General features: G+C 31.6%; 2 protein-coding genes across 2 annotated transcripts; both read left to right on the forward strand.

Moving 5' to 3' along the window:
• The first annotated feature begins 2,872 nt into the window (after positions 1-2,872).
• LOC141680382 (uncharacterized) lies at positions 2,873-3,517 on the forward strand. The gene has a single exon (XM_074486625.1). The coding sequence runs from the start codon at positions 2,873-2,875 to the stop codon at positions 3,515-3,517; it is 645 nt and encodes a 214-aa protein (XP_074342726.1).
• Positions 3,518-10,317: 6,800 nt separating this feature from the next.
• LOC141680383 (uncharacterized) lies at positions 10,318-11,881 on the forward strand. Its single transcript, XM_074486626.1, has 4 exons — positions 10,318-10,568; positions 10,652-11,224; positions 11,278-11,335; positions 11,519-11,881. Exons 1-4 carry the CDS (start codon positions 10,318-10,320, stop codon positions 11,879-11,881), a joined length of 1,245 nt encoding a protein of 414 aa, XP_074342727.1.
• The last annotated feature ends 13,249 nt before the right edge of the window (positions 11,882-25,130 follow it).

Genomic DNA, 25,130 nt, shown 5'->3' on the forward strand with positions numbered 1-25,130 from the left:
TATTTCTCTCTACTACTGGAAGTTATGAATGAGCGTAGTAGACTTGGTATTCCAGAACACCACCAATCATATTTAACTATTAAATGATGGTAAAGATATTAAACGGGGTTAAATGGAGGACTACATTTGTTAATATGATATGGTAAGGAGTGCAATTGAAGAGCAAACGTACCACGTCTCATTTTCACTACCCCCGAAGACCTGAATGTTGTTGAAGCATAAAGAAAGCGATCCAATAGACCAACTGTTTTTGTATAACTACTTTTCCCACTCTTTTGTTTTGTGTAGATAAGTTGGTATATAGTTAGATTGTACACAACTCTTCTTTCACACCTTGTAAATCTGAACTTTCTGTTAATAGAATTCTCCATTTTCTCTCTCAATTGCAAATCTATGTTCTTTAATTGTTCAAGTTTAACAATATTAACAGGCTACACAGATTGAACTGCAGACAAATTCCACCCTAATTTGATCGTAATTAATATTCATTATTCAGGAAAAATGTATATCTGTAAAAGCAAGCTTAAAAATAATGAACTTTCAACTTAAAGTTTTAGATACAGAAAAATAAAACTCTAATGGATTTGAGCTTTAACACGTGGAGAAGTTCAATATAAGGAATTGGACTTCGGCATTCGACTTTTTAAACTTATTAATTTATTGAATTTATTTATTATTCATGATTTTAGAATGGCAAAGACCAGATAAAAAAAATTACAAAAATGGGAATATAGAAGGCCGCCGTGAAGTGTGGCTTATTAAAGGGTAGTGGTCCTAAATGTTACAAAAATGATCTAAAATGTCAGTAAAAAAAATGACCCAAAATATCATCTAAAGACACTGCATCGTGTAGTGTTTAGGCGAGAAGTGCACAACGATATCGTGTAGTGTTTAGGCGAGAAGTCCACAACGCTATATCGGATAGCGTTATGATTTTTTTTGTAGTGCTTTGGCACCAAACAATATATTATGTAGTGTTTTCACACCAAACCACTACTTCATCTAATGTTTTACACATATAATCTTTTAATTTTTTTTTTAACCTCAAATAAAAAATTGTTAATTCCTAAAATATTAAAAAATTATTTAAATTGTTTCCAAAACCCAAAAGTGGATTGATGAATCCTAAAATGTTAAAAATTATTAAATTAAACTACACACTTAAATTTTGAAATTGTTTAATTTAAGATTTACATTTTTTGTTTCTAGGGTTTAGGGTTTAAGGCCATAAATCCTAAACCCTAAATCTGTGTAATATTTATTAATTTTTTTTAATATTTCCAAAACTATAAAAGTGATAGATGAATCCTAAATGTTAAAAATTGTTAAACTATAATATAATTTTAAATTTTAAAAATATTAAATAAAAAATAAATATAAAAAACGTAACATTAAGTGATGTTTGAGGACTCTAAACAATATACCAAAAGGAGCTCAAAATAATAATAAAAAAAAGTATAAAACGTTAAATGAAATAATGTTTCCCTTTCAAAAAGTAAAAAAAATGCTAAATCATGTAGCGTTTTGGGTGTTTTTCCAAGCTCTACCAAATGTAGACAATGTAACGTGACCAAATGACAATTTGGACCATAATTCCCTGAAGTGATATTTTGAACCATTTTATGACATTTTGGTTCATTTCTCGTTACTAAACTAGTAATTATTAAAAACATAACGTTAAATGGTATTTTCAGTCCTAAAACAAAACATAGTAATGAAAAAAAAAACCAAAAAGGAACCACCAAAACACTACTTTGACTAGCATGGTGGCCTAATAAAACAAAAAATTAAAAGATGTCAAGCGCTACACCAAATAGCATTTTGGCTAAATGTTATTTTGAGCCATTTATTTAGCTTATGTCGTTTTGAGCATTTTGTCTACAAATTATATCATTTTAGTCCATTTCTCACAAATTGATTGCAAGGGACCGTGTCCTATTGAGTAATATCACATTTATTTTATTACGAACATAAATTTATATATATATTTAGTACTCACAATTATAAATATAATTATATATATATATTATTAATAATATTTTTTTGATTATTCAATTAAACGCGATTAATAACCAAATTATCAAAAATAGTGGGAAAAAAACTCTCTCGGACATTGAACCGAATCACATATTTTTGTCAATTGAACTGAATTTATTTTAATTATTCGGTATGATTTTCAGTTCGGTGAATGCAGACCCCTGCTTAAAATTAAATTTGGTGATTGATTGGATAATTTGAGAAAGCTGATGTTAATTCGAGAAAGCCTATATCAGATAAAAAAATGTAATAATATACAACTTGCAACTAAAAGATTCTGTAACTAGGAAAATTCATACTAATTGTAAATCAAATCAATGGTCACTGATATTACTCCTCAGAAAATATCATCACTCGAAATTAACGTGATCTCGACATTAATTAAATATATATAATTTTGCAAAAAATTCTCTCACCCTGTTTCTAAAGACACCAAATCGTACTGTGTTTTTTTAATCCGTTCCATGATTTGACTCTGCCTTGATAATTGTCCAGAAGGCAGAACATAGTCTCAGAAATTTATAATCTAACTTCTCATAACTATATATTCATTATACAGGTAATTATGGTTTTCTTAATTTTAGCTTATGCTCGTTTATGATAAGTATAAGATCATGTTATTAGGTTCTTGTGCTAAAATTTGTTGTTAAGCTCTCCTCCTATAATTTTAAGAGAATGACAAAATCTTATATTATTCAAACGTTGTTGTTCGAATATACATAGACAGTAACACATCTACTATCCACTGACTTGTGATTTTTTGGTAACTTTGCAGGCAACCTGCCCTTGTAGTTAAGCTAAAAATATTTTTGTTTCAAAAATTTTTCCAATATACATGGCCAAGAATAGCTATGATGTGAAAGAAGTTCATCTGAAGCTGCTTGATGATCTTGTCAATGTGAATTCTCTTTTGACGATAGCTGTATTTGTGGGCTTATCGATGGCTACACCAGGTACACACAGCCTTGATCCAAGACACGAGTGTCAGTCTGGACCAGGATTATCGAAAATGCTGATTGTGTATGAAGTTGTTGCATTTTCTTGCTTCCTGTTGTCAAGCATTGTTGCTAAGGTACTTAAACTTCATATTTACCTTGATGGGATACGTTATAGCATCATAAGCGAGAATTTTGATTTGAAAGATTTTATGTTAGTATTATCTGCTTGCGCGTCTGTTGCTGGGATAGTTTCATTGTCTCTTTCGATTGTTAACATTATCCAAATTCGAATTGGATTGATATCGTGCGGAGTAAAAGAATCTATGATTGCTGTGTTAAGTCTTGGTGTGATTGTTGGCTTTGCTTTGGCTATATATGTTGTGTCAATGGCTATAGCTATTTTTGCTTCCTTCAAAAGTGATGCTATGTCTGAAACTACTGACGAAAAGAATAATGCTGATGGCTCTATGGGGAACAATTTATCCGTCTACGTTCCGCTTCAACCTGCAGCAGGAGGTTCTGGCGGAAACCTTCCACAATAGCACTGGATCATTAGTGAAAAGAAGTGCACTGGAGCAATTTAGTTGATGAAAGGTAAAGAACCTTTTTATTTGTCAATAAGATTCTTAACTTGTATGAGACTGATCAACCGAGCAAAACCAATTTTTGAATTTTATAGCCTTGCTTGCTTGTATGAAAACTCAAAACTGTTACTCATGCAGAAATCGGAACATACATCCTTTACACGACTATATTAATGTTTTATAACTTGCAGCTTACAATTTCGAATATAAGTTTAATGAATGCAGTACTTTTTCTTAGATCAGTATACGACTTAACGCACTTTAATCCATCCGAATAAGTGATGGGAGAACGTATTATGTAACAAATAGCTTTCTTTTCGTTGGATGGGTGATTCAACGGCTGCGATTAAAAAAATAGTTACAGGGATCGCGGATATTGTCGGCGGTCCGGAGAAATTATCTTTTTGCCCCTAATACCTTTTTATTCTCGGTCACGGACCACGGACATTATTAGGGTGACTTGAAATCGTATGTTGATGTTAATGTAGGGGAGTTCATTTTCACTTAGCAAATAAAAGTCTATTTAAAGTCCGAACCGTAGACAATGTCCGCGGTACGTGAACATGCACTATACAGTAAGCAATAGAGAACGAACCAAATTACACATGTATATTTGTTTGTTAAGTAATCAATCACTGTAAAACCTTAAAGATCCAAGAAATATCCAACACGATCTTATGTTATCGAATTCATTATCCAGTGGGATGATGGTACCTTTTATTTACTGCGATGATTTGGGGAGCATGTTGGCCTTTGAACTTTGATGATTGTTAACTAGAGTTATTACCCGTGCAAGGCATGGGATAACTTTATTTATAAAAAATATTAATGTACTTTTACGATATTTGTATTATTTCATACAATATTACGTGGTTCATGTTACAAGGACTAATGTAATGACGAATATCCCTAAATTTATGTTATACCACAAATACAAAGTTTAGAATGCACTCTTACCATTGAAAATAATGGTTTTCTATCAAGTTTCAATGATTTTTTTAATTGGAGATACCAAAAATACTATAATGTTTATGTATCATATTTATCAAAATATGGGGGTAAAATAATAAATTTTTTTATACGGTCGAACTCGAACTTCAAATTATTCGGCTCATAAGGCTCACGAGTCTTATTGAATCGATACTTTTTTTTAATATAAATATATTTGTATGTAAATATTTAAATTTCATTTATATTTTATATATTTAATATAAGCGATTTCGAGCATAACCTATCATATTTCGAGTTTTTGTCAATATTTGGTGAAATTGATTCAAGATTTCGAGCCGAACTTGAGGCGACCGGACTATTTACGACCCGAGTTTCAAGCTTGATTTAAGATTCGGTTATAACCGAGCTCGTGCTCGAGCCCGAATATTTTTAATCGAGTTCGAGCCTGAAAATTTTCGACTCGACGCGGCTTGATTATAGCCTTAGTTGTTGTACACAACTATAAAGTTAGTATTTTGAAGTGAGTTAATTACACAAGTCTCAATAATTAATAAATTATTATATGGTAATATATTATCAACAAGTTAATGGTTGTAATTTTTTTATAAATAAAAAAAATTATAATCCCATTGTTATACATTAGTATAAAGTTAGTATATTGTAGTGAGCTAATTACGCAAGTCTTAGAATAATTTTATTCTATATCAATATTAACATCTACCTCAATTGATTGAAGGCACATGTTTGGACATATGTGTCACATGTTCAATTCTACAAGCCAACATTATTTTTTCATATTTATTAAGTACGAGCGCAAAATAGTAATTTCGAATTATATGTTTCTCCTAAAAAATTTGAGCCTATCGAACTTTTTATGACCCGAAATTCGAGTTTGAAATTTAAGGTTCGGTTGAACTTGAGTTCGTGCTTGAACCCGAACATTTTTAATCGAGTTTGAGCCTAACTGTTTTCGACTCGACTCAGATTGATTATACCCTTAGTTGTTACACGAGTATAAAGTTAGTATCTCGAAGCGAGTTAATTACCGGAGTCTCGATAATTAATAAATTATTATTATACGATAAGATATTATCAACAAGTTAATATGATAATATATTATCAACAAGAAATTATTTATTTGATTTATAAATTAAAAAAATAATTATAATCCATTGTTGCAGATGAGTATAAACTTATTATATTGTAATCAGCTAATTACCCGAGTCTTAGAATAATTTTATCTTGTCTAAATATTGAATTATATAGGTTTAGTCACCCAAAATAAATAAAGAAGTATGTAACTCAATAGTTGATGTTATCAAAATACAATCAAATGAGCCTCTAGCTCAGTTGGTTGAAGTCCTATGTTTATTATAAGTGTGCCATGGGTTCAATTCTCCATGCCAACAATATTTTTTCATATTCATTCAAATACGAGAGCAAAATAATAATTTCAAATTAAATATTTCCCCACGAAAGCAAGAAGTTATTTATTTACTGTATCAATTTTAAAAAATAATTTATTTAATGTATCAATTTAAAAGAATAATAATAATCTCGATATTACACATGAATATAAAATTATTATATTGTAATCAGCTAATTATCCAGGCTTAACTCAATAGTTAATGTTATCAAAATATTAACAAATTAGTCTCTAACTCAACTGGTTGAAGTCATATTCTTGTTACAAGTATGTCAAGGGTTCAATTCTCCAATCCAACAATATTTTTCCATATTTATTCAAGTACTAGGGCAAATTAGTAATTTCGAATTAAATGTTTCCCCAAAAAAGGAAAAAATGTTAAAAATACCCACTTTTTTATCAAACAAAACAAGTTTACCATTTATCCGCTCAGATGGCTGAAAATAACCTTTATGTTACCCAAGGCTCATATGCGTACTTGCAACACATCAGGCTCGATGTATCAATCTTCTCCCTACTCCCTCTGCCATCAACCCACCTTTCTTCTTCTCCGATTCATTATCAGCGACATCCATCATCATCAAATTCTCACCCTTCTGTTTTATATACCCATAAAAATATAAATATACACATAATGGAGATCCAATTGGTAAAAAGATAACTTAAAGGAGATGTGATGCTTAAACCAAAGAAAAGCCTGGACGAGAGTTGTATATGTGTATATGTGATGCAGTTGTATGTATAGTTGAAGTTAATAGTAACACGCATATGTCAATAGTGTATATACATAATACGCATCTTGGATTTGGATATTTCATAGAATATTTAACTTTGTTACCCAGCCCCTAATTGCGTAATTTATTATTAATATAAATTAATAAGGTAATACCCCAACCATGCATGCGTACTAGCTCATTTTTTACATAATACCCCATCTACTAATGCGTATTAGTATACCCCAACATATAATGCGTATTCCATTCGGTATTTTTCGCCAGCCATCCTGAAAATTGTTATTCTCAGCATTTCAGTCTAAAAAATGGGTATTCTGCCACTTCACCCTTAAAAAAACAATGTTGCAGTATTATATATATAATAGATTTGTATCAAAGGCAAAAGCAACGTTCTGAGATTAAATTGAATAAGTAATAGACTCTTGCTGCTTGACCCACTTTGAGTATCTAAATAAAATGAAAGTGGTATATTCATAGAAGTCAGAAATTTAGGATAGCTATGAAGTTCTGATATTTACCACCTACTTAATTTCCGTTACCCTTTATTTGTAAAATGTATATTAAAGACTACTTATTTTGAGGATGTCTGACCTGTGAATTTTATGGCAATTTTTCGGAAGCTTCATGTGTTTGTTTTGTAAAAGAACAAGGATTCTTCTATTACATGCTTTATAATAGTATAAAATAATGTTGTCCTGGTAAATCCTGAGAGAAGAAAACAAAGAAAAGACTTGAATGTAAGACACAGTATTAGCGGAGTTACATTTTTGAAACCAACTTGGGATTGAGGAACAAAGGCATGGCGGAAATTTTTTCACCGTATCAAAATGATAAGATAATTAGTGATCTAAATCTTCTAGTGAAAATAAATTTTGATATTTGTATTGTAGTCATACATTTATTTCGTGGCCAAACCTACGATTCCTGAGTCGTGATATATGAATTTCATATGTATGTTACTTTTTTGTACAAATTATTCAAGCTCATGTAAGTTTGCTTCTGATGTTCTTGAAATTATTCATTTGCATACAACATGCTACTCCTGGATATATAATCTAATATTCTATTTTTAGGGGGTATATTGCTTCTATGATCTGAGTAAGTAACATGGCTAACCTGTATGAATTGAATTTTTTTTCATATAATATAGGTATATAAGATTAACCTAAGTCTAAAAATAATTATAATAAATTTAAAATTTCTTTTATAATCATAAGATCAACTGATATACAAGTAAAAAAAAAAGTTCTATAAAGTATCGAATAGATGGTTTATGTTCTAGCATAACACATTTGCACAACAATATATTCTTTTTTCTTGAGAACTGCTAAAGTATCCAAAGATATTTTCAAAAACATTTTCGAATGATGACACATCATTATACTATGTTCATTCTCGAAATTGAGCCTAATAAAAATAAATAATACATTATTTAAGAATATAGTTTTATACACACAAGATGCTTTATATATTATTATATATTTATAAATTATTTATTTTATGTGTCAAATTTATTTTACATGTCAACTCACCAGGACTTATTTTATTATTGTTAACCTTATACTAGTTGTTTTTGCATTTTTTGCATAAAATTTATTGTTTTTCTAAATTTTAAAATTTTATATTTCGTATATGTTTTTCACTCTAACTTTATTATAATATATCTTAAAATCTTACTCACAATTTTTCTAATAAAATATACAATTTTATATTTTTTATAATTTCTATTTAGTCTACTTAATTTTTTTTAATTATTAATAACAATTTTGAAATGACAGATATGCCCCGACGATCAAACCACTTTAAACTATTTTACAGAAATTATATAGAGGTGAGTGTTGTAAAAATTGGAAATGGGTTCACATCAGTTTTGTTCCGAAAAAACTAGTTGGGAGAGTACTTGAAATGAGTATTGGGATTACTATTTAGGTATCATATTTTATTAATTTTATCTCTCATATGTTCAATTAGTTTTATTTTTTTTACAAGAAATTCATTTTCTTCTAGTTTTTGTTTATGTGTCTTAAAACTTATATATTTTTGGGTTTTTTTATACATATATATGTTGTATATATATATTTCACAAATAATGTAGAGATAAATTTTATTTACAAATATACCTTCGTTCTCTCTCCATTTTCAAAAATGCATTATTTCTATTTGAGCCCAATTGAAGCCCATTCCCTCTGCACTCCCACTACACTCCCGTGCTCCGATCTCAGCGGCTGTTCTTCCTCACTACCGCACTCGGTCATCATCAACTAACGCTCCGTCATCATCAACTAGCATCTAAACGCTTTAACAAGGTATAATCTTGGTTTTTAAAATTTCAATTCTAGTTGCATTTAGTTAATTCGATTTTGTAGATTTGATTTGATTTGATTTGATTTGTAGATTCAAGTTATGTATTGCTTATGATTTCAGATTCCAGTATGATTTTCAGTTTTGAGATTACAATAGTTTTGTAGATGTTGTTGATTTCATAAGTTTGGGTTGCATATATGTTTATTCGAATGTTACTCTGAGTTGCAATTGAAGTTTATTCTGATTAGATTCATCATTGTTGTATTTAGTTGTTATTGAATTTTATTGTCCATTGTTGTATTTAGTTGCTTGTTGCAAATCGGTTGATTACAGTTGCAATTGAGGTTTCTAAAGTTGATTTAGTTGCTTTTGCACTCATTGAAGTTGCAACCAGGATTTAGAAATATTTTTGGAGGCTTTTAGAAGGATCATTGTTAAAATTGATTAGGTTGATCAGAAGGTTGGATATTAGGATATTAAGTTACATATAGTGTTGCTAATGTTTAATCAATATTATAATTCTTTATGCACACAGGAGACCATTATGAAATACATTGTTTGTTGTATATTGTTAAATTTGGTTGATTGTAGTTGTAATTGGCTATTGATTTTTGGTATTATTTTCTGAAGTATAAATGGAAAATATCGCAGTCATAATACAACACGGTGGCCAATGGAATGAAAATCAGAACTACATCAACTTTAAGGTCCGCGGATTGTTGATTCCAAGCAACTACAGTTATAATAACTTGGTAGGACTTATTCTTAATGAACTGATGTTGTCTCCAGAATCACCTACAACAAAAATCGAGTATCAAGTTAGAGATAATTATCCTCCATTTGATATTGCTAATGATTGTCAACTTATGTTTTATATTGAGTTGAAGAAAAGAGAACCAGACTTTACAAGATATCCTCTGTGTTTGACAATCGGAGAAAGTAATGCCCAAGACACTATTACATCACCCAGGAGTGGAACAACAAGTGATTATGTGTGTATTGAAGCCGTGCAACCTGAAGTTGCAACATTAAATTCACTTACTGAAATGGATGGCGAAATGATTACAGATTATATTGACTATACAAAACTCATATCTGGTCAACTTGTGGATATCTCAAATGAGTTTGAAAATATTGGAGATGCAACTCACATTGAGAAGAAGTTTATCATTAGCAACAAGCAACATGAACATATTGAATTGGATCAAATATACAAAGACAGAGAAACACTGAAGATAGTTATGAGTCATTATGTCATTCGCAACAATTTTCAGTTTCATGTAAAAAAGTCTTGCTAGAAGGAGTATTTGGTTGCTTGCCTCGACAAAAACTGCAGCTGGATGATGCGAGCATCACGAAATGGACAAACAAGTCAGTGCATAATACGAAAGTTGGTTGACACTCACACCTGTGATCTGGAGTTGAGATTTAAAGATCAAAGGCAAGCCACTGCAACCGTCATTGCAGACATCATAAAAAACAAATACACCAATATCAAAACAAAATACACAGTTGCGGATATAATAAGAGACATGAATCATGATTATAAAGTGCAAGTGAAGTACGGAAAAGCTTGGAGATCCAAGGAAAAAGCGTAAGAAATTACTAGAGGCAATGCAACCGAATCTTATGCTCAACTAGTGTCTTATTTATATATGTTGCATCAAACAAATCCAGGGGATCAAATGTTAGTTTTAAAGTGGGAGACGATGGGTGTTTCTTATACGTCTTTGTTGCATTGAATGCTTCAATGAAAGGATGGCCTCATTGCATACCGGTTGTCATTGTTGATGGTACCTTTCTAAAATTAGCTCATAGCGGTACATTATTGGTGGCAGCAACTCAGGACGCAGGGGGTAAGATCTTTCCATTGGCATTCGTTGTAGTCAATTCAGAAAATGATGATTCTTGGGACTGGTTTTTTGACAAGTTCAGACATGCTTATGGATTGAGAGGAGACATGACTATAATATCTGATCGTCATGAGAACATAATAAAAGTTGTCAGCAAAGTGTATCCGAAGATACCACATGGATTTTGCATCTTTCATCTCCTGAGCAACATTAAAAGTAAGTTCAAGAAGAACTTAAAAAATGTTAACGAGTCTTTCTTCTCAGCGGCAAATACATACACTATTAAAAAGTTTGAGTATCACATGAGAGAACTTGATAAGGTTGACAGCAGAATAAGAACATTTTTGGAAGAAGTTGGGCATGACAAATGGGCAAGAGTTCATTCACCAAATAACAGGTACTCAAACTTAACATCCAACATTGCTGAATCTTTAAATTCTGTAATCATAGCAATTCGAGAACTCCCAATTTGTACTATGCTAGAGAGTTTGCGTGCTTTGATCAAAAAGTGAGTTAGAGCAATAGAAATATAGCAAATGCAACCTTGACAAGACTGACCAATAAGTTTGAAGATATATTGAAAGATAATTACCTATACTCCATTAATTTGATGGTAAGATTTTAAATTTTAGAGTTTTTTTAATATATTGAGTATTGAGAAGCAGTGACTTATCTATTCATATGTGTACAGGTGCATCCGACAAATGATGTTTTGTTTGAAGTTCACAATGATGATAGAAAAGCTATAGTTGATATTGGTTTGAGAACCTGCAAATGCAATAGATTTCAACTGGACCAACTTCCTTGTGCTCATGCAATTGCTGTTTTACAAAAGGCTAATCATGATCCATATGATTATTGTTCACCATATTTTACAAAGGAAGTAATGATTCATGCATATGAAGAGACAGTGTTCCCTGTTAGTCACGAAGACACGTGGGAAGTACCCAAAAATATCAAGTCAATGGCACTATATCCTCTACAAGGACGAGTAAGAGTGGGCAAACCAAAAAAAAGAAGATACAAAGCTTCTTGGGAGATGAATGCAAAATAGCATGAACAAGTCAAATGCGGGAGTTGCAATCAATACTGACATAATAGGAGAACTTGTCGAAGTCCTCCACTCAGACTTGCTTGAATTAGTTACTTTATATGATTACATTGATTGTTTTTCTCAAGCAAAGACATAATTGTCGTTTTATAGTACACATAATAGAACTACTAGTTTTTTATATTTGACTTTGAGGTTAAGGTATCAAGTGACTTTTAGTTGCATTTGAAGTTGATTTTTGTTGCATATTAGCATTATAATGTCTGTTAAACATTAACAACAGTGAATGCTACACTATATGCAAATATCACCTAATTTGCAACCTTGTGATAAACTTTACTCTATTTCTAAAATTTAAAGTATAGCTTCATTAAGAGCCCCTGCGGGGCCACCTATCCAAATGAATTCAATCTTATCATGCTAGTGCATGATAATCCTTGTAAGAATGTATAAATCTACAATGCAACAACACATGCACCATTATATACAACTAAATACCCACTTATAGTCGTAAATTGTTGAAGTTGCTACTATGCAACTTCATAATCCAATATCCAACATCATATGCAATTTAGTAAATAAATATTCAACTTCAGCAACTTTGTCAATTTATGATTTTAATATGAAACTTAGTTCCTGATATGCAACTAACAACCGAATACAAATAAAATAATTCGTAAATGAACACACATAAGTTTTCAAACCATATCATTTACATAATTCTTAATTCCATCATATCAAATCATGTTACATCCCTAACCACCATTACACAGTTCCTTTCAAGTACTTAGTGGCGCAAAACAAAATTAACACAAGCAATTTATTTTATAGATCTCGTCTTTCTCTTCTTCGTTGGAGTCTTTATCGCCTTCTCATCTCCTTTTGTATCCTCTCCCTTGCTCTCGTAACCATATATCTACTTAGCCATGCCATATGAGTAAAATAAGAAAGCAAGTCTGCTTCTATGAGCGCCAATATCCAAGTTTGCTTGGGGAATTTCCTTCTTATCAGCAAGATACTCAGCAAACGAAACCATGTATATACCACTATCACTGCAGCAAACATAACATAATATAATTATACAAGTTCTACAAAATTTAACAAACTTAAAAAGTCACGCGACTTACATAGATGATGACTTAACGCAATTATGATTCAATACCAGTCCAAGAGGATCAGCATCTGACTTGTTCAAATAAGCCTTGGATGAGAAGTCAATATCATCACGTTCGTAGAAGCCAGTAATCCTCATATAGTAAGGCAGTAACTTGCAAAATGGAAGCAAATTTTTTATAAGAATCTCCCTCACGCCATCACATTTTAAGGTGTTATACACATAAACTTCCCTATTTTTAAAACTAAGTCTTCCAAGAAGCCAATGTTTTTGCTCTTGAATGAATACAGAAAACAGGACATCAGCAACCAAAGCCCAATGAGTATTGTAACGAATGCCATCGCCCATCATAACTCTAGAAATCTCTTGCTTGATATTAATTGTAAAACTGTTCTTCTTGACACATGCAACATACATGGTAGAAACTCTATTATGAAAGGTGGAATCCGTTGAAAGAAGTTCAAAATTTTCCTTAACATTCTTCCTTAAATGGTAAAAGAACACATCAACATGCTGCACAAAAGAATAAAAGGACATTTTATCAATATATACAGGAATATTGTAGTACAATTTGAGCAATGCACCTCATATTCAACAATCATTAGAACTTACAGAGTTCGTGAGACCTTTGCTATCGTACTCCCAAATATAAAACCAAGTTTTTTGGGATACCAAATCAACCCCTAAATTCAGAGTCGGGTTAATCTTGTTGTCTTGTTTTGAATAGAATGTTGTTGCACTACAAAAATATAAAAGATACAAACATTAAAATCAACCTAAAACTCAATATACATATACAGAAACAACTATAAAAGCCTTACTTTTCTTTGTAATCATGCCATGATCCAACCATTCCATGAACTCTCCAGTAATATTAAAGTCTGGCAATTCTCCAATCTTACCATCCAATGCAGAAAATCCTTTAATAGTCTCGAACACTTCTTGAATACATAAGGAGTCAATACTTTTCCCCGATGTCGAACCAAAATGTTGCAAAAAAGGAGACTGCAAATATGAATGGAGCTTAACCATCCGTTTAGGATTAGCAGGAGTTGGCTAAATAGGTTCAGTAGAAGTTCCCTGTAAATAAATAAATAAAATTTACTAATTTCACAGGATTATACATAAAATAGAAATATTTACATCGGACAAATTTATTAACATTTACCAATATGAGATTCCCTATTTTGCTGGCACTTTGCACAGCCAACTGCAAATCAGCCAATTCTTTGTCAGAGAGGTTACCAAAAAAATCATCATCAGCTCCGTCAACTCGTGTATCTTTTGAATCTCCTATTGCAACATTTTTATCCTTCTCTGCAGTCTTTACAGGGTCCCCTGCAACTTCTCCAGTAGCTGTTGCAACCTCTGTGTCAACTGTAGCAACCTTAGCTGCAACCTCTGCAACCTTAACTAAGGCATCTTCATTTGCAGCAACCTCTCTTGCAACCACATTTTGGGGCCAAGGGTCCCATCCTCTTGTATCCTGCATGACATAATGTATAACATAATCATGCACGCATATAATATCACAATAATTCAATAGGAAGAAAAAAAAAGATGTTACAACCTAATCTGCAACCTCTGTGTCAAATGTAGTAACCTGTACTGCAACCTCTGCAAAATCTTAACTGAGGCATCTTCATTTGCAGCAACCTCTCTTGCAACCATATTTTGGGGCCAAGGGTCCCATCCTCTTATATCCTGTATGACATAATGTATTCCAAATTAGTAGAGTTTTTGAATCAAAAAGGTATTCCAAATTAATATAAAGGATCAACTATATTGATTTAAAAAAGGCAACTGAAACTAAAAAACAAGATACGTACTTCTTTCATGATAGTTTCTTGCAAGTTTGAGAAGACCGATTCAAAATATGAACGCATCTCGGTCATAGTTGTCTTCAAAGAATTAACCTCAATAGTAAGATTATTCTGACGAGTTTCAAATGTGCAAAGTTTCCTCTGCATTTCAACGAGAGACATGTTATCTTCATGAGCATTTGTATGTGAAGAAGACAGCCTCAAAAGCGGGGTTGGGGGTTGACAAAGTCATCATTGCTGTTGTCATTCTCCTAAACACTCCTCTAATTGGAAGTTGGAAACAATTCCTCCAACTTAAGTTCCTTAATCTCACTTGTAGTAACAGTTAGGTTGCTCAATTCCAGCTGCACAAATAATAACAAATGAATAAAACATTACTATATAATTAAAACGAGAGCAAGATAAATTTAGTAGTTATACCTCTTTTGCGCTCAATGACAGTGTAGTATACACATCCTCAAACTTCGCATTACCATCATTTGACCAGCTAAGCATACGTGGAATACATCCACTATTTGCATCACAGTACTTTCCATTCAAATATGGACAACACTCGTAGAACCACAGTTGAAAAGCATAGGGAAAACCATTCAAACGATAATAGTTGTCTTTGGAACATGTTCTTACATTACATTTCAGTGACTCTAAGGTTGTCTTAGAAATTTTCCTACCCCATGGAAACGGATCAAAATCTCCATTATCCAGCATATCAAGGTCACCCTTAGGAATCACAGAATCACTACTGGAGCTAAGAAGAAAATGGTGAAGTAAATACAATTTTGCAAACTTAATACCTCATCAGTTTTCCATTCTTTTTGAAAAAAGGACTGTTTGACACGAATCTTGGTTATACTATTAGCACTATGATAATATTCCTTGACAAATTGATTCTCAAACCTAAAAAAACTTTTCTTATCTAAAGCACCGACGCAACCCAAACCAGTGATAAGCGTAAATTCACGTATGCCAAAACGAAGCTTTGTCCCAGCAATACCAATCCAAATTTCAAGAGGGTTTGGTTGTTTCAACTGTCTAAGCAAGAGGTTATGGATAAGTTGGTATTAGATTTTAAAAGATCTTAAATGGATAAAATGGCCAAAACAGGAAGCACGAAGATCGTCAAGCTGCTTTACAGATAATATTTGCAGTAAATCACTAATTAGATCATACTTATTATTGGTGTTAATTTTTGTTGTCCCATGCTCTTTAACAGGAATAACATACTACATCCCCTGTAAAATATAAAATAATGAATACAAATATATAATCAACATCATACTAGTATGCAAAAAAATACAGTACCTTAGGAGGTGGAATCATGTTATCTTGAATTATAAAGTTTGTCTTCTTCCCTTTCCCTTTTAACTTCGACTTTTTCATTACAACTTCCTTTGGGCTCATCTTAGATTTCCCCTTTGAAGCAGAAGCACCCTCCGAATGAGACCTAGACACCGAAGAGAACCTCGTATGCACCATTATAAACCTACAATGCCACAACACATGCAACATAGTACTATCATTTGCAACATTACATGCAACTTAGTACCCACTTATAGTCGTAAATGTAACTTAAAAGATGCAAAATCTCAACAATTTTCAACATATATAAAGCTCAACAATTACAATATACTTAAAGCATAAATTGTATTGATTCTTTTTGCACAACTTGTACAATATGTCTTTCATATCTAACATAAAAATATCGAGCTGCCCTAATTACATTGTTAATTGAAATAACTCCTATTTGATCTAGATGATCCATTACATGAAACCTAAATCTAGATCTAAATCCCTCAACCGAAGGTGTCAAAGTCGTCCAGAAGGTGAAATTGATCCAGCATTTATGGAGTCTTAGAGCTCTTCGCAGGCTATTGTTAAAACGAATCTGGATTTCTATAATATCCAGATTCATGTTAAATGGCCTTTGTAGATGCCTTACTACCCTGAAATATAGAGGGTTTGCAACATCCCAAATAAATATCCCTGTAATGCACTGAGAAACAGTCAATTCTTCTAGGGTTCTTTCATCCATTTTTTCAATGTGCCCTGCAATGTATCACAACTTTTATACACCAACTGACTATAGATCCTAAACATGTCATTCACATATTTTAAAATGGTCTCGTGTGTGCATAAATTACTTATGACAAACAGTTGTTTGAGTTACATTATATGTGTCTTAAATATTATCAACATTATATGGAACTTAACATTCTAATATGCAACCTTATGATCAAGTTAATCCATTTTAACAATAATCCTTCTAAAATCCTCCCAAAATATTTCTAAATCCTGATTGCAACTTCAATGAGTGCCCCTGCGGGGCCACTTAACCAAAAGCAATTAAATCCTAAATATGTAGCCTCAACACTAGAAATATTAACTTAAAAATGATATATAAACATATCTGTTACTTAATGTACTACCCATTCTACAGTTCCAAATCAACAAAACCTAACAAGCAAAATCAGAAATTAAGGTATACACATGCAACTTCATTTAAACCTAAGAAGCTATAAAGCAACATATTATCCGAAATTAAGGTATTTAGGGTTTCAAAAACAAAAATCGAACAAATCAGAGGTATTTAGGGATTCATAACACTTTACCTGATTAACCAGCAAAACAGAGTAGGAGTGAGAATGAGAGAGCTTCGCAAGAGAGAGAGAGTTTCGCTGATGAGAGCTTCGCTGATGAGAGCTTCGCCGATGAGAGGTTTGGTTGTAAGCAATAAAACAATGAGTCTGAGCACCTCAACCCCCAATCACTACTCTAAACTCCAGTACTCTAACTCCACTACCGTATTTTTGAAAAATGAAACCTAGTGGACCGTAGGTACTCAATAAAAGCTTGTGCGTGTAAGAAAAGTAGTAAAGGTAAAAAGGCACATTAACTGGGGTAGTAAAAATAGAAATAAGAATAAAAAAGTAGTATATAGAACAAATTCCCCTATATTTTTTTGTTAGATAATATATAGTTATACAGAGTACTAACAAAAAATAAATTTATTTAGTTATACTAATAACTTATATCATATTGGAAATAATAATGTTTAAGTAGATGTTACTTCTTTGATAATATCTCTTCTATATATTAAAAGAGCACTAGGGTCAAATTGAATCATTTTAATGGATGTGAAATTACAATTTTACCCTTTTATGTTAAAAAAATATAAAAATGTCATAATTCTCACACAAGTAGTATATCCACCGGGAATCAAACCCTTACCTATTAAATTTATGTAGTGTTACATAACTTTTTGAGTTCATTTAAAATTTTTATTAGATAAGCCATTTTATCTCTTTATCAAATTCTGTTTTTATAAATTTATTTTTTGAGTAAATAAAATAATGATTTATATTATTTATTGATGTCATTCCATTTTTTAATTTGGTTATTATAGTTCCACATATTAAAAGAGGACTATGAGAAATTGAGTTATTTTTAATAGCTGTAAAATTACGATTTTACCCTTTTATGTTAAAAATTTATAAAAATGTCATCCTTACACAAGTAGTATATCCTCTTGGAATCAAATTCCTTACCTCCTACTTATTAATTTTATGTGGCTACCATAGCTACATAACTTTTTGAGTTCATTTTAAAATTCTTATTAGATAAGCCATATTTTCTCTTTTTATCAAATTCTCTTTTTATAGATTTAATTTTTGAGTAAATAAAATAATGATTTATATTAGTTATTGATGTCACTCCGTTTTTTAATTTAGTTATTATAGTTCTATATATTAAAAAAGAACTATGAGAAAATTGAGTAATTTTAATAGCCGTGAAACTATGATTTTGCCATTTTATGTTAAAAATTATAAAAATGTCATTCTTACACAATTTTAGTTTAAAAATAAGTATAAATAGTATATTATCTAGGAAATAAATTCCATACCTCCTACTTATTAATTTAATGTCATTATTTGCTACATAATATTTTGAGCTAGTTTTAAAATTCTTCAATTGAGCCATTTTAATGATTGTAAAATTACGATTTTGCTCTTTTACGTTAAAAAATTATAAAAATGACATCCTTACACATTTCAGTTAAAAATAAGTACAACTAGTATATCTACTAGGAATCCAACCCCATAACTTATACTTATTAATTTTATGTCACTAACATATGCTCCATAACATTTTGAGTTCATTTTAAAATTATTATTAAATAAAGCACTATCTCTCTCTTTATAAATTTAATTTTTTTAGTAAATAAAATACTGATTTATATTATTTATTATTTTCATTCCGTTTTTTTTTATATTTAGTTATTATAGTTTTACTATGAAATTTAAAAAGTGTCATCACTTTGTTATTTAAACAAAAAAATATGCACATGCGCAGTTATTTATATGCATGTTAATATATGTATATCATTTATATAAATATTTATATTATTTATATATATGTATATCAGTTATTTTGTTAATTATTATAATTTATATTTTTATAATAATAAATATTTTGTTATAATTTATTTGAATTTGTTATGCAAAAATCATAAATTGGTTATTTAAGCTTGACTTAGTGAATTTATGGAGTAAAGAATATATAGTTTAATCCGACAGTACTGAAAATTATTACTAGGATCAAAAATCAAATATATCAAAAAGTCAACTTTTACAACTAATTTATTAGTATAGATATGTATAATATAAAAATTACATGTTATTTTAAAGATGAAACCAACTGGAACAATATATATTACTCTTATTCTTATAATTATTGTATACATCTCCTAAATAACAGAAAAATATTTATCCTAATTCACTAGGAGGTGAAAATTATTAATTTTGTACAAAATCGGGCATATTGATGACACAGTATCGTGAGTGAGTAAATTCCCTAAAACTATTAAATAATTAAATATCTATATTAGTTTAATATTTTTTACTATTTATTCATTTTTAGACTTTTTAAATTTTAATCTGAGTAGGACCGAGTTTAACTCGAGTTAGACTTAAAAGCGAGTTCTATTCGAACTAATGAAAAATCAGCTCGTGAATAGTTCGAGTACGTATACTCCGTTGATATCTTGATTAAAGCGATTGAGTTTTAGAATAATGATTTGGATTAGTCGGGCAGTGATACAGAAAAATAAAATATTAAATTTGATCTAATATAAATAATGTATTAAATGTAATGCATTTCATTATTTGTTATTAAGTATATTTCTAAAATAAGAAACCTATTGCTAAAAGATTTATTAAATTAAACAATTATTTACACCTTCATTTTGGTCAATTTAATTTTTATCATGATACTTTTCTGGGTATACTTCATTTGTTATTATGTTCTAAGTGACCATATCATTTTACATTAGTTTTAATATGTCTTACACTTTATTAATTTATCCAGGGTGTGTGTATGTATATATAATAGAATTTAAAATATTAAAATTTTTTAAAATAATCTATAATTTTGTTTATCAATTTTTTATAATTTAATATAATAAATATTTTTAATTTTTAATTTATCATTTCTTTATAGTATTGATAGGGATAAATAAATCCTGATTGTATAATTAAATATTGCAAGGTGTGGGCTGCTAGGCCCAATAAGAAGATGTATGACATTCAGACCAAGAAGGTCAACACATTGATCAGGCCTGATGGACCAGATCAGGCCTGATGGAACAAAGAAGGCCCAAAAGCCCTGATTATTTATTAATTTCATAATTAATAAATAAAGGAGGAAAACAGCTATTAAGATAAGTCCTAGTGGGGATATAAATCCTTGTAGATTGGCCTCAAGGGGACCTAAAAGGATAAGGAATCAGTTTCCTACTATCTAGGACTCCAAAGTCCATTCTAATTATGAGACTTGCCCACCAAGTCTCCTATACCAAGTCCAATTCAAGGACTCTCAACATCTATATAAGGGGCCTCACCCCACAAATCAGAACTACGTTTTTTGACTTGATCCTTGGCAATCAGCAAGGTACGTAGGCATCTTGTTAAGGCAGATTGAGTCACGAAACACAAGAGCAGTCAAATCGAGCTTCGCAGCTCACGTTCCTTAGTATTAAATACAGCAATTATATATATTAGTTTTTTATCCATAACAAGTATAAATCAATTTTAATATGATTTGAAATTAAAAATGAGATTCTGCTCCAACTCATAGGTTTTTAGCACACCATAGAGCCTTTCCAAAGAAATCTCATTCAGATCTCTCGCTTCTCTTATGGCAGTGATTCTATGTTCAAGATGAGTTGGCAGTGTTAAAAGGAACTTTTTGTTGATCTCCCTGATTGAATAATATTTTCCATTTATGTTCAGGTTGTTGATCAATGCATTGTACCTCTCAAACACTTCAGTGATTCCTTCTCCTGGATTGGATTTAAAATGTTCGTACTTAGAGGTTAGGATCTTTAACTTGTTCTCCCGAACTTCCTCTGTGCCTTCATTAATCACCTCTATAGTTTTCCAGATGTGTTTGGAATTTTTACAGTTCATCACATGTCTGTTTATCAAGGGATCAAGGGAATCAACTAAAATTAATTGAAGGCTGGCATCCAAGGAGGCTTCTTCTTTTTCAGCAGGAGAAAAATCCCCAGGATCTTTTACATAGGTTCTAGCTTTGGTAATTACAACATCATCTTCTATAACCTCTGGTTCAATAACCATCTGAATTTTTGGACCCTTCTTTAACACGTCCAGATATTTGGGATTTGCAACTTGTAAAAACAAGAGCATCTTCTTCTTCCATATAATATAATTTTCTTTATCGAACAGTGGAATTTTAACAGTTCCAACTTTTTGTGTAGTCATTATGAATTTTTGAGTAAATAAAAATTCAAGGAGTGGAAGAATCACAAAAGTCTAGGATCTTGATTTGTTCGTTAATCAGAAGGCTCTGCTACCAATTGTTAGGTCCCAATATGTTTGTAGAAGGGGGGTTGAATACAAACTCTACCGTTTAATCGAATAAAATGCGGAATAAAAAGTGAAACAAAATTCAAGTTAAATAAAACTATTATTAAACTTGAAAGGTGTTACAACAACGGTATCGTTTACAAGGGATTAATCTCAAATAAATTATTCCAAATCTAGAATAAATTCGACATGAACTTTTTCTATTTTTGAAATAAAAAGATCAAATGCTAAAAGCAATTTGAGATTAAGTTCTAGGGATTTTGATCCGCTAGATAGTTACACAAGAACAAGAGAAGGATTTCTAGTGGTTTAGATTTAACAATAAATACTAGAAATTAATGTCCTGAGAAATTGTAATAAGTTCTCTGCTTTTTTTTTGTTCTGTGTTCTTCAGTTGTTTGAGATATTCAATTGTCTTATGTTGAAAATCAGCTTCTGTACTTAAGTAATCAAACTACCACTTGATTTATTGGCAAGACAATCCTTTTGATCTAGCAAGACAATCGGTGAGACTATTGATTGAACTGGCAAGACTATCGGCAAGACAATCCTTTAAGCTGGAAAGACTATGGGCAAGACAATCTAAAAAGACTTGGAAAGACTTTCGGTATGACAATCCAATTATCATACCAGTTCAAATATTTGTCTTGCTGAGTTAATTTTGAATATTAATTCAAAATCATTTCTGAAAAATGCATAATATTAATTCAGAATTAATTAACCAATTAATTCAATTAATCAATAAATTAATCTTTGCAGATATAATTTATTTTCTTAATTAAATTATATGACTTAATTAATTAATAGAGAATTAATACTATTCTTGAACAACAACCACTCTTCTGACAATCTTCTGAAAATCACTGAAACTTATGAATCCATTTCACCACTTCAATGTTGACACTCGATGTACTGTCTGGTTCATGAATGACTAACATCTGTGATGTTTCTTCATGTCTTGATTTTCTTCAGATTAAATCCCTGTAATTAATTGATACCCTGACAAGATCTCTGTCACTTGATTAAATCCACAATCTTGATTTATATCACTGAGGCTTGATCAATTTCTTGAGCTTCTTCCAGTGAATTAAGTCCTCAAGTCTGTAGATGAACAATGTTACTTAATCCTTTGACATATGTTACTTAGTGAGATCTCTTTGACGATAGAACCACTATTTACTTGTTACATCCTTATTTGAGTTGAGTTAAATCCTTGAATAAACAAATAGGCTATGACATATGCCTTTCAATCTCCCCCTATTTGTTTGTTAGACAATAACAATAAATACCTAGAGGATAACTCAACTAACAAATAAGAAAAAGATATAAATAGTAATGAAAAGTAAATAGCAGACAAGTTCTGGATTATATTTAACATTTTCCAGATTTTAAAAGAAATTACAAGTGAATACAAGATAGATGTTCCTCTAGTCTGAACTTATGAATACATTGGTCTATCTTGATTCATAAAGCTCTAAGCATATTACATTAAGTTTTGAGCTATTCGAATTCATAGATCTTCCCTTCCAACTTCACCTTCTTCCAATTCTTGCAGCAATTCCTTGTCGAAGACACGATCCTTTTCTGTAGAGAGACTGCCTGGTTTGACTGGTTAAACCCTGACTGAACTTAGCTTATTCTTAAACTGATTGTACCTTTTGATGTTCTTTTCACAGTAAGCTTGAATTAGATCAGCAGCTTGAGTTTTCAACATGGATGAGTATTCGGCAGTTCTTAAGTGATGTTCCATCTAGACAAGATACTTAGCAGAGTAGTCTTTAAGGGATTGTGTATCGAGATGGCAGATTTGAAGACAGTTAGACTTAAAAAATCTTACCTGATAAGGATTGTTGACCACTTGAGGACTAGCCCTGCTGGTAAACTCTTTGAGCCTTTCTCGAAGAACTTCATTCAATTCTGAGCTTCTTTTTACTTTGTTGAGTAGAATCCAAATCTCATATAAAGAACGATTCTCAAACAAGTGAAGTGATACTTTGAAAGATCCTTCATTATGACAATATACAAAGATGCTCATTTCATTTAAAGATCTGTCAAAGGTAGCTGTGATCCTTGAGACTTCAGTCTTGATAGCATCCATGTACACGTCATTGTTTGGATTAGAGATTTCCAGCTTGTCGAGAAGGTGTAGAAACTGCCTATCATTGTTTGTGCTCAGCTGAGGCATATCAAGTACTCTCCTAGCTTCATCCCATTTTACACCAATCTTCAGATTTACATCTCTCCTCCTTTCTTCAGCTTTGATGTCATGAAGACGTTGCTTTTCAAGAGTTTCTGTTCGTTGGATTTCCTTCCTCATGTCAATGATCTGAGATATCTTTTGAAGTTCAACTACTTTTCTCTTCAACTCCGACGACTCTTTCTGGAACTCTTTCTCAAAGACATGGTCCACTGATGCTTCCTCTTCCCAGTCTTCAAAATGACTTTCCTCTTCAGCTTCAAAGATACCAGCTTTATCTTCCATGACTGGTTCAGTGGTAACAGTTGGAACATTAAGAATGTCAAAGTCATCTTATTCTCCACTATAGTATTCATCATCAGCTATTCATCATCAGCCTTCCTTGTCCCTCCAACATCAGAATCTTGAACTTTTTCTTTTCCACTTATCCCCTGTTTCTCCCCCTTAGTTGAGGAATCCTCTACAGCTTTACCTTGAGACCCCTCATGACCTCCATTTCCTCCAGAGCCTGAGCCTCCACCAGACGGCCCTTCAAAGAAAGTCCTTTGTCCTTCATTAGGGCAGTGAGAATTTTTTATCATGAAATACAAGTGTTTCATCCCTTCATTGAGATGTTCCATGCCCTTTTCTATCTTCACGAATCTGGAAGAGTCCAGTGAATGATTCATTTCAACTCAGGTCTTCAAGAGAAGTCATTCTTGTATGGAGAGAGCAGAAGTTTGAAATGTCTTCAGCTGATAAAGTTGGAGATGCCTGAATGGAGTTAAGCTTTGGTACAACAGTGGACTTCAAATCTAATATCTCAGTCCTGATGAGTGCCTGCTGATTATTGACAGAGGTGGAAGAAGAAGACCGTTCAACCACTTGTGCTTTGAATGTTTGAGCCTCAGCCTGACTTTTAGCAAGTTGTTCTTTCAGATCAGCAATTTGAGCTAACAGATTTTCAGTGTTTGTGTCTGTGTGTGCGCTCACCTGAATATCTCTCTTGTTTGGTTCACTCAACTCACGTGCTTGTGTTTCTCTCAATATAAGTGCTCGTGAGGAGCCATCCTGTAGCTGGTCTTCTGTACGTGCAATTGAAATCACCCTAGCCTCTTCAAGAGAGGTTAGTGGTGGTGCAATGGGAATTCGCGAGTCCCGATCCTCAGTCAAACCTATCTTTTCATGTGAAATAGATGTCTGAATTGCTTCAAGGATAGATTAACCAAGTTGCCCTCCACTTTCTCCAGATAAA

Source organism: Apium graveolens, chromosome 8 (assembly GCF_009905375.1).
Source record: "Apium graveolens cultivar Ventura chromosome 8, ASM990537v1, whole genome shotgun sequence".
NCBI lineage: Eukaryota > Viridiplantae > Streptophyta > Magnoliopsida > Apiales > Apiaceae > Apium > Apium graveolens.